We start from the raw sequence: 11573 nt of genomic DNA on the forward strand, positions 1-11573 counted from the left end.
ACGGCTTTCTTCCTCGCCTCCTTCAAAGCTTTGCTCAAAACTCCAAATGCTAACCTCTGTGGTAGCCAAACGACTGAAATCTCTGCTTAGTTCTTGCAAATTCCAGCTCTTGCTTTCTCACCAGGCATCCTGGGGTCTCCCTCAAGCTTAAATAATTTAGTCAAGCAAGGATTTGGATGGAGTCATATGCAGATTTTGGACTTTACCTGCCCTGGGCCTCCCTTCTCTCCACAGTTACCTCTATTTTCACTTTCTGACTGGTCTGCCGGCTTACAGCTCTCTCCTCTCACACCTGAAGCCAGCGAGGATGCAGCAATTACAAAAGGTTCACACCCAGAAGATGTAAACTCACACTGGAGACCTCATCCAGTTCTCCCTATCAAGGGCTAGACTCTCCTCCAGTTTATATTTGATTTTGATCAGTCTCCAATGTCTTCAAACAATGGACTGACATTTTAATGTTTTTGGCCAGAATGTTATAATTTTTTAATGTCAGACTGTCTGACGAAGCTACTCTGACATAAACGAAAGTCAGAGGCCACTCCTTTTTTTCTTTTGTATTCCTTTTTTCCACAGGGCTTGCAGTCTTCTAAAATAGTACATTCCGGATTTCTTTAGTCTATGCATCATGTTTCCATTCTGACACCCTCTTTAGGATGTAAGTTCTATGACGGGCTGCTTTGTTATGTGATTCAGTTCCAATTATCTAGCAGTATCAGAGTGACATGACAGGCAGTCAATAAAATATATATTGAATTGGTGGACTTCCCAGGTAGTCCAGTGGATAAGACTCTGTACTCTTAATGTAGGGAGACCAGGTTTGATCCCTGGTCATGGAACTAGATCCCACATGCCACAGTTAAGACCTGGCACAGCCTAAATAAATTAAAAAAAATGTTGTTTAAAAAATGTATTGAATCAGAGAAATGAATGGAGGGGTCTCGGAGGGGGCTCTGGGGCTCTGAAAAACAGTGAAATGTAACTTGTAGCCCTGACGTGTGGTCCTTCGTCCTCTAGAAGGATGACTCCTACCTCCGAGACCGAGTGCCAGCCTGAGAGGATCCAGGGCCTCCACCAGCTGACCATCGCTGTGCTGTCTGTGTCCTTTGCGGTCGGTGTGGTGGCCAACGGGCTGGTGCTCTGGATGATGGTTTTCCGAATGCCTCGCGCTGTTACCACCATCTGGTTCTCCCACCTGGCCTTCGCAGACTTCATGGCCTTACTGCCCTTGCCGATCACCATATATAGCTTGGTCAGTGGCCAGTGGCCCCTCACAGCTGCAGCCTGCAAGCTCTACATCACCTTCTTGGCCATCAGCTTCTTCACCAGCATCTGGTTCCTGGTCCTCATCTCCCTGGACCGTTGCATCTCCGTTGTTTACCCGTTCTGGTCCCGAAACCACCGCACCATGCAGCGAGCAGTCTGGCTGGCTGGGTGTGTGTGGCTCCTGGCTCTTGTCACTTGCTCTCCAAACTTGATTTTCCAAGACGTTGAAAAACAGAAGGGATGTGAATACTGCAGCTTCAAGTTTACCACAAGGGCTAGGAATGACTCCAGGGCTGAGGAGGAGAGAGTCGCGGTGACCCTCATCCACATCCTGCTGGGCTTCTTGGTGCCCTTGGCGATCATCGGTACCTGTGCCTACCTCATCCGCACCCGGCTTCGGCAGGAAGGCTGTGCCCATGCCCGCCGGCGAAAGAGGCTGCTGCTCATGCTGGTGAGCGCCTTTTTCGCCTTCTGGTTCCCGTTTAACACGGTGCTGGTGGCCCGACTGTGGCAAGCCAGAGATAAGTTGCGGCCCGTCCTCTGGGCTACCTTCTCCCTGGGTTGTTTCAACAGCTGCCTCAACCCTTTCCTGTGTCTTCATTGGCAGAGATTTCCAAGAGAAGTTTTTCCAGTCTTTACCTTCTGTCTTGGCCCGGGCATTTAGCGAGGAGGGGTTTTTCAATCAGCCTGTCCCCAAGGTGAAGCTCCCAGGGGATGATGGGAACCTTCAGATACAAGCTGGAAGCCCTCCTGCTTAGTTTGCAGCTCCTTCCCCAGGCTGACTTCTGAGACTCTGCCAAATCCTGCTGCTTCTTTCAGGAAGTCTTCCTGGCAATCTCTTATCTAAATCTCTCCATTAGAAACATCTAGTTCTCCTCCCCCCCCTGCCCCCGCACCAAAATCTATTTCACCTTCCTTTATAGTGAGACTCCTACTTGTTTCAGGCTAATCACAAGGTTAGTCAAGGAAAAAAAGGCTTCATTCCCCAGTGTCCCTTGCAACTAGAGATGGCCCTGTGACTACTTCCTGCCAATAGTATGTGAGTGAAAGTAATCAATGTAACTTCCTTAAAGTGCCCTTAATGGAAGGTGCCTGCCCTCCATTCCTCCATTTCACCCTTTCCATTGTCTAGAATGAAAGTGTATCATTAGCTTTGCAGTGTAAAAAACATCTCCAAATCTAGAGGCTTGAAATAATAACCTTTTGTGATTTCTTTGGGTCATCACCTTGGGCAGGGCTCAGCTGAGCAGTTTTCTGTTTTGGCTGGGCTTCCTCAGACATTTGTGGTCAGCTATGGATGTGAGAAGGCAATGGCACCCCACTCCAGTACTCTTGCCTGGAAAATCCCATGGATGGAGGAGCCTGGTGCAGCCCATGGGGTCACTAAGAGTCGGACACAACTGAGCGACTTCACTTTCACTTTTCACTTTAATGCATTGGAGAAGGAAATGGCAACCCACTCCAGTATTCTTGCCTGGAGAATCCCAGGGATGGGGGAGCCTGGTGGGCTGCCGTCCATGGGGTCTCACAGAGTCGGACATGACTGAAGTGACTTAGCAGCAGCAGCAGCAGCGTGGATGTGAGAGTTGGATCATAAAAAAGGCTGAGTGTCACAGAATTAGTGCTTTCAAACTGTGGTGCTAGAGAAGCCTCTTGAGAGTCCCTTGGACTGCAAGGCAATCAAACCAGTTAATCCTAAAGGAAATCAAACCTGAATATTCATTGGAAGGACTGATGCTGAAACTGAAGCTCCAATACCTTGGCCACCTGATGTGAAGAGTCGACTCATTAGAAGACCCTAATGCTGGGAAAGATTGAAGGCAGGAGGAGAAGGGGATGACAGAGGATGAGATGGTTGGATGGCATCACCAACTCAATGGAGATGAGTTTGAGCAAACTCTGGGAGATAGTGAAGGACAGGGAAATCTGGTGTGCTGCAGTCCATGGGGTTGCAAAGAGTTGGACCACGACTGAGTGAACAACAACAAATGGGTCAGCTAAGTGAGGGTTTCTGGGAGGAGTGGCTGGCCTTCAGCTAGGATGGTGGACTTGTTCAAGCCATGTGTTAATATTTCTCATCGTCCTGCAGGCTGACTGGGTTTTTTTTCACATGGTGGCTGGGAAGGGTTGCAAGAGTCAGAGGGGAAGCCTAAGATCTACACTTGACACTTTGCTCAACGTGACTGGCTTCAAGGGGTAGGAAAAAAGATTCCACCTCACAATGGGAAAATCTGCAAAGTGACATTGTAAAGGAGCATAGATACAGAAGAACATGCAGAACCAGGGCCATTTTTGCAATCTGCCATGGAATCCGTGCTGGTGAACTGTATGGAAAATGACATGTCCCCATACTGGCCCTGGAATACTTAACATCCATGCCGTGAAGAGAGAGATTTCCATTTCTAGCTCATTGAAGTGGTGGTTGTTTTGTGTGTCTGTTACAGCTGCTGAATCTATTCCTTAACTATTATGCTGCCAACCTCTGAACTTGTGTGAGCGACATAATAAATCTCCTTACTGTCAAAGCCCTTTGGAGTCAGGTTTTCTGTTACTGGAATCCAATAGCAGCCTATTGATACATATAATAAATACTCCTTTCTGGGAAAAGAAATCCTAGTGGTCGGTCACAGGGGACCATTCCCTTGCTTCTAGGTAGAGGCAAACTTTTTTTTTCACCCAAATCAAAAGCGATAATCCTACTTGTTTGTAATCAGAAGCACGAGCTCTGGTCCTGCTTTGACTAGCCCTGTGAACTCCCCACCCGGAGCCTCAGTTCTCTCAACTCGGTGAAATGAGAACAAATCCTTTCCTATTTCACAGATGGGGAGAGGATGAAACCATACAATGTCTGAGCATCAGGAAGGATAGAAGCACCTTAAAAATAAGTTGGGAAATCAGTTTATCAAAAAAATAAAACTTTAAGATAATGTGGGCACATAGTAAAAAAAAAAAAAAAAAAGAAAAGAAAATGAGTGGCTTCCGTGGTGGTCCAGTGGTTAAGGATTCGCCTGCCAACGTAGGTGACGCGGGTTCGATCCTTGGTCCTGGAAGATCCCACGTGCCGCAGAGCAACTAATCTCGTGCGCCACAACTACTGAGCCTGCGCTCTAGAGCCTGGAAGCTGCAAATACTGAGTCCACCTGCCGCAACTACTGAAATTCTCGCACCTAGAGCCCACGCTCTGCAACAAGAGAAGCCACCGCAATGAGAAGCCCGCTCACGGCCGCAAAGAGCAAGCCCCGCTCACTGCAACTAGAGAAAGCCCGCGGACAGCGATGGAGATCCAGCACAGTCAAAAATAAATACATGAACCTTTAAAAAAAAAGATGAAAAAAATGATTCTCCCCCTTCTTCCAGATCCTGCATTCCCTCTTCTTTTCGCTAGAGACTTGTCAGTTCTTGTGTATCCTTCCAGATATCCTAGGTAAGGCTGCATAAGCATTTTTAAACAGAGCATGTGTGTATGTTATCTTACATTGTGGGTGTGCATGCGTTTCATTAAAAGTGTATCTTGGAAATGCTTGGATGTAAATACAGCAGGTCTGACGTTATTTTTCAGTGCTGGTGGGCAAGTGTTTCCTGTATATACTGTGACCACAGGTATTTCACCAACCCACTACTGATGAGCATTTAGGTTGCTTTGAGTATGCTTCAGTGATATCTTGGAAACTTTAAATTATTCCATGTTATCCACATTTTGAACAACACAGAAACCGGAGTGGAAGAACTGATATATCGTGAACTGAACATCTGTGCATGAGTTTGGGCCGTCTCCAGGAGTTGGTGATGGACAGGGAGGCCTGGCGTGCTGCGATTCATGGGGCCGCAAAGAGTCGGACACGACTGAGTGACTGAATTGAACTGAACGTCCATGCAATGTTGCATTACGGAGTGGAGCACCATCAGCAACCCCAGCATCCCTCTCCCTCTCCCTCCCAACCACCCCTCCATCTGCTTCAGAGATAACCTCTATCCCAACTTTTAAAATAAATCTTAAAAAAAAATTTTTTTTTTTTTGGCCGCACTATGCAACATGTGGGATCTTAGTTCCCTGACTAGGGACTGGAACTATGCCCCCTGCCTTGGAAGCTTGGAGTCTTAACCACTGGACCACCAGTGCATGCATGCTAAATTGCTTCAGTCATGTCCAACTATGTGAGACCCCATGGACTGAAGTCCGCCAGGCTCCTCTGTCCATGGGATTCTCCAGGGAAGAATACTGGAGTAGGTTGCTATGCCCTCCTCCAGGGGACCTTCCCGACCCAGGGATCAAACCCACATCTCTTATGTCTCCTGCATTGGCAGGTGGATTCTTTACCACTAGTGCCACCTGGGAAGTCCCTAAATCTTTTCTCTCTTTCTCTCTCTCTGTTTTTTTTGACTTGCCTTTTTCCTCTGAATTTTTTCATTTGAAACAGCTCAAATCTACCACTACAAGAATAATACAGTATAACTTGCAACTAAATTTATCAAAGGTTAGTATTTGCCCATGTCCATATATTTTCTCTTCCATTCTCTTTCCCTCTCCCCACTACTTTCTCATCTGTGTATCTCTCTATTGCTTCTATTTCTGTCTTTCTCTGTCAGTGTCTCCTCTGTCTCTACTTCTCTGTGTATCTTTCTCTTTAAACATACACCCATCTGTCTATCTAATCTCTCCACACACACACTTACGCACTGAGACGTATCCGCCCTGATGAACAGACCCGCAGGGAGATTGTGAAGTCTGGGAGGCCAAGGGAAGAAGCCCACAGCACAGCTGCTCTCTCTTGATGGATTCAGTGGTCAGAGGCACCTCTAGCATATTCTGAAACTTTTGAAAGTAGGGACAGACATCATGCTATTTTATCTGCACATTCTGTAATCTGAGTCTCCTAAGGATATCCATAATATCATCACCACCCTCAAGAACTTTAACACTGATATTATCTAATTAACAATCCACATTCAGACTTCCCCGGCCGTATAGTGGATAGGAATCTGCCTGCCAATGCAGGAGACACAGGTTCGATTCCCAGTCTGGGAAAATTCCACATACGCTGAGGAGCACCTAAGCCCATGAGCTAGAACTACTGAGCCGATGTGCAGAAACTACTGAAGCCCATGCGTCTAGAGCCTGTGCTCCACAACTGAGGAAGGCACTGCAAGAAGCCTGCACGTCGCAAGGAAGAGTAGCTCCGTTCGCTGCAACTACAGAAAGTCCACATGCTGCAAAAAAAAAAAAAAGAAAGAAAGAAATGAAACCAATTCACATTTGAAATTTCCTAGCTGTCTCAATAACGAACTTTATGTCCTTAAAACAAATCAGAGTCCTGCAAAGATATTCTCCACTTTCCTCAAGAATAGACTGAGTCAGAAACTTAGCACAGGTTGATTGTCAAAAGCAGAAACTATACAGGCCACATCCACATTTAGAAATTAATAACAAGGAATAACCACAAGCATTCAAATGTCTCGTACATTTCAAAACACCCTCTAAGTAACTCCTGGGCTAATAGGAAGAATAAAACTGGAGGGTCATTTATTTAGAAATGAGCATGTGTGTGTGTGCTGAATTGTATCTGACTCTTTGCGACCCTTTAGACTGTCACCTACTTTGCGGGTGGATTCTTTACCTGCTGAGCCATCCGGGAAGCCCTTAGAAGTGAGCACATAACACTGCAAAACTTGTGAAGCGGGGCCAAAGTTGAACTCTGAGGAAAAGCTATAGCTGCAAATGAGAATTAGGAAAAATGCTCACAGAAATGAAATGAACAAAACAACAGTCTAGAAAAAGAGCAATAAAGCAAATGCACTATAATTTTTTAAAAAACAAATTTTATTTTTCATAGGAGGAATCATTATTATTAATTTGCCATGTGGCCCGCGGGATCTTAGTTGCTTGACCAGGGATTGAACCTGTGCCCCCTGCATTGGGAGGGAGAAGTCTTAGCATCTGAACCACCATTCCTGAGTTTCCAGTCCCTGAATGCACTAACATTTGAAAGAAAGCATGGATAGATATTAATGCAGAAATTAACAAAAAAAGAAAAGAAGTGGTTAATATAAAGGTGGCACTAGTGGTAAAGAACCCGCCTGCCAATGGAAGAGATGTTAAGAGAAGCCAGTTCGATTCCTGGGTGGGGAAGATCCCCTGGAGGAGGGCATGGCAACCCGATCCAGTATTCTTGCCTGGAGAATCCCTTGGACAGAGGAGCCTGGCGGGCTGCAGTCCATGGGGTTGCTAAAAGTCAGACACGACTGACGTGACTTACCACACATGCATAAAGAAATTTTGCATGCAAAGAGCTGACTCATTGGAAAAGACCCTGATGCTGGGAAAGATTGAAGGCAGGAGACGGGGATGACAGAGGATGAGATGGTTGGATGGCATCACCGACTCGATGGAAATGAGTTTGAGCAAGCTCTGGGAGTTGGTGATGGACAGGGAAGCCTGGCGTGCTGCAGTCCATGAGGTCGCAAAGAGTTGGACACAACTGAGCGACTGAAGTGAACTGAACTGATAAAGAAATTGGTTCTTTCTCTCTCTCCTACAATAGCATCCTGTTACATGCCTACCTGTGTAGGTTGGTGAAGGCTCCATGAAGGCAGGGTGGCATGAGTGAAGTCACTCAGTTGTGTAGGACTCTTTGCGACCCCATGGACTGTAGCCCACCAGGCATGGAATTTTCTAGGCAAGAGTACTGGAGTGGGTTGCCATTTCCTTCTCCAAGGGATCTTCCCAACCCAGGGATCGAACCCGGGTCTCCAACATCGCGGTCAGACGCTTTACCGTCTGAGCCACCAGGGACTGGCCGCGTATAGCTGGGTGACACCGTCAAGATGCTTTCATTCCCTACACCTCAGTTTCCGTCTACGTGAAATGGGAACAGAACGCACCGCCCTCAAAGAGTCACTGCGTTGATTAGGCGCGTTACTGTGGATAAGGCGCTCAGTTCCGTGCCTGGCACCGCCGGGGGGGGGGGGCGGTGACGTATTTGGTATCATCAATCTTGTCATCTGTTGTTAGAATAGATCTTTCCTCAGGGACGGGCAGGGTCAGCGGGCGTGTTAGATGTTGCTAGCAAGACTCCACCGGGAGCTCGGAAAGGCGGTTTGCTGGAGCTTGCCAACGCAACCGCGAAGTCAGCCTCTTTGATCTCCGCCTTCTCAGAGGAGAATAGTGGGATCCGGGCGAGGTTTTTAATTTGCATTGATTTCCTAATGAAATCGGTTAAGCAGTTTTCCGAGGAGACTCTATGGTTTTCACAGCAGCTGCAGGACTCTCCTGGGGAGATTGTTGTCTTTGATCAGGAGAGCCCGTCCTGGTGGGCGAGGTGGGTTTTGGGGGCGAGGCCTGGCTTGGGAATCGGCATTTCCTTGTTCAGCCTCCGTGAAGAGGGGCAGAGGGAAGTGGAGGATGCTCCAAGCCTCGGATTCTCACTCTGTCAAACAGGGACTGAAATCCTGCTAAAAAGATTTCTATGAGAATCCAAGAGGGCGATTCACCCCTTGATTCATCCCATAAGTATGAGCTCACAGGTGTTGAGCGTGTCCTGGACACCAGGTCCTAGTGCAGAGCTTTGCAAACAAGAGAATTCCAGCAACTTGATCCTATGAGGGCGATCGGACGATTATGCCCCCTTGATGAAGAAACGAAGCCCAGAGAAGTAAAGTAACCTATCAGAGGTCACACAGCAAGTAAATGATACTCAAGACTTGAGCGGTCTGACTCCACTAGTCCGCCCGCTTATGTTTATTGAATGCCTGTCAGATGAAGGGCGTGGTTCTAGGCACTAAAAATAAAAGGTGAAGAAGAGGGACTTCCCTGGTCATCCAGGGGCTAAGACTCTGTGCCCCCAGTGCAGGGGGCATGGGTTTGATCTCTGGTTGGGGAACTAGATCCCACATGCCACAACTAAGACCCTGTGCCTGTGAGTGTGCTAAGTTGCTTCAGTCGTGTCTGACTCTCTGCGACCCTATAGACTGTAGCCGGCCAGGTTCCTCTGTCCATGGGATTCTCCAGGCAAGAATACTGGAGTGGGTTGGCACACCTTCCTCCAGGGGATCTTCCTCACCCAGGGATCAAACCCGCAAATCTTACGTGTCCTGCATTGGCAGGCCGGTTCTTAACCACTAGCGCCACCTGGGAAGCCCAAGACCCTGTACAGCCAAATCAATAAATGTCTTTTTCTTCCTGAATTGTGAAGGCACAGACATCCCTGTTGGGGGGAGGGGGGCGGGGCTGACATTCAAGGGGGAGGGGCCAACATTCCAGGGGAGGGGCTATGGTTCCACCCTTGAGAACCCACAGCCTCCACCTCCACCCCATGCTGCCACGCTCTGTTCCCACAAAGTACCGACCGAGCACAAAGTAGGTATAAATCTCTGCCATTCCCGGGGATTCGGGTATGCCTGCCAAGGCCGTAGCCTCTGCCCTCACACAGCTCCCAGCCTAGGAAAGACAAGCCTGAATAGTAGGATTGCACAGAAAGAGACTTACCCCCCAGTCAGGAGGGAGGCAGTTACGGCATGCTTTTAATCAGTACCTCTGTGTCTCTCAGCACCCAGAGATGGGAGGCGGTGCCCCCGATCTGGCCTGGTTTGAGACGTTCCCAGCCGTGGGAGACAGACAGACTGTCATCACATGTCGGAAAATAGGTGTCAGAAGACTGCTCACCCCCTTGACACCTGAAACCTTCTTCCCTCCGCGGCTGCCGAGTCATAGGTTCTGTTCCTGCTGACTGAGCACCCGAATCCTTTCCAGTCCTCGTGCAGCCTGACTGAGGTAGAGACTTCCTCGCCCGAGGTCTCAGCTGGGGTCAGGATGTCAAGGATCGGGTTCAAACTCAGCACCGTGGGCGACACGGTGAGCCGTGCTGTGGGTCTCCGGCTGCCCATTCTTGTTCGTGTGGAATAAAGTGAAGGCACGACAACGTGACAGTCTTACACCCTTGTCTGTTTCATTGTGTCTGTGTCCTCCGTGGGCTTCCCAGGTGGCGCTAGTGGTAAAGAACCTGACTTCCAATGCGAGAGACATAAGAGATGCAAGTTCGGTCCTGGGTTGGGAAGATCCCCTGGAGGAGGGCATGGCAACCCACTCCAGTATTCTTGCCTGGAGACTCCCCATGGACGGAGGAGCCTGGGGGGGGGTGGGGCTACAGTCCATGGGGTCGCATGGAGTCGGACACGACTGAGCTACTGAGCAGCAGCAGCATCAGGGTCCCCCAGGCTTGGACGTGGTTTGTGGGTGTGCTGTCCCTCCCCGTCACCTCAGACTCACGCTGACCCAGACCTGGGCTTTGTTTTGTTGTTGTTGTTGTTGTTGTTGTGTTAGTCGCTCAGTCGTGTCGGACTCTTTGCAACCCCAGGGACTGTAGCCCACTAGGCTCCTCTGTCCATTGGATTCCTCCAGCAAGAATACTGGAGTGGGTTGCCATTTCCTTCTCCAGGGGATCTTCCCCACCCAGGGATTGAACCTGCATCTCCTGCCCTGGCAGGTGGATTCTTTACCACTGAGCCACCAGGGATGGGCTGCTTATAGCTGGGTTAATAGAATGTTAAAGGATTTACGCACTTGAAAATGGGGACCCACTCCTCTCATATGCTTCCCCTGTGGTGGGTGATGCTGGGGACCCTGGAGGAGTCAGGCCAGGGCCCTTGGTCTCAGAGAGACTGACTTGCCACAGAGATGGACACAGGCAGTGAGGACTGCAGTGGTCATGGCTGTGACAGAGCAGGTACCAGGGGTGCAGCGCCCAGAGCTTAGGGTGATGCCATGGACAGGGAAACTGAGGGATCTGATGGGCGACGGTGGGAGAAGAGCAGGCTGAAGGGCTGGGATTTTGTCCAGGGACACTGGGTAGCCACAGAGGGTGAGCAGGGGAGGGGTGAGGCCAGCCCTGGGTGTAGAAAGACCCATCTTGGGTCCTGTGAGCATGGACACTAGCTGGGAAAAGGTCTGGGGATAGAGGAGGAGGCCTGAGCAGGGACCAGCTGGTGGGGATGGGGGTGGGGTGGACAGGACAGACAGGGCTGGAGGGGGGAAGGGAGGGAGAAGCTGGCAGTGGGCTCTAATCCAAGACCCCCTCCTCCTCCCTCCTCTCACCCCCGCCTCCCAGTCTTGGGCACTTTGAAGCCCACAGGAGCCACAAGATGAAGCCTGGCAGAGTAGGTACCCCACCTCCCTACCCACCCTCCCTGGCTCCTGCTTCTTCTTTCCCCACAGCCAGCCCCACCCCTCCCACCACAGCCTGGCCACCCTCTCCAGGCCTCCCCTTTGGCCATTTGGGGGTCCAGATGCCCCTCTCCCTGAGGCCTGTCCCCAA

The 11573-nt window shown here is 49.5% G+C and overlaps 1 protein-coding gene across 1 annotated transcript; it reads left to right on the plus strand.

Moving 5' to 3' along the window:
* Nucleotides 1-1021: 1021 nt before the first annotated feature.
* Nucleotides 1022-1984, plus strand: GPR32 (G protein-coupled receptor 32). Its single transcript, XM_019978311.2, is given in 3 exon segments — nucleotides 1022-1857; nucleotides 1859-1946; nucleotides 1949-1984. Coding segments are annotated over 3 exon segments (960 nt in total).
* The last annotated feature ends 9589 nt before the right edge of the window (nucleotides 1985-11573 follow it).

The sequence above is a fragment of the Bos indicus genome, chromosome 18 (genome assembly GCF_029378745.1).
Source record: "Bos indicus isolate NIAB-ARS_2022 breed Sahiwal x Tharparkar chromosome 18, NIAB-ARS_B.indTharparkar_mat_pri_1.0, whole genome shotgun sequence".
NCBI classification, from domain to species: Eukaryota; Metazoa; Chordata; class Mammalia; order Artiodactyla; family Bovidae; genus Bos; species Bos indicus.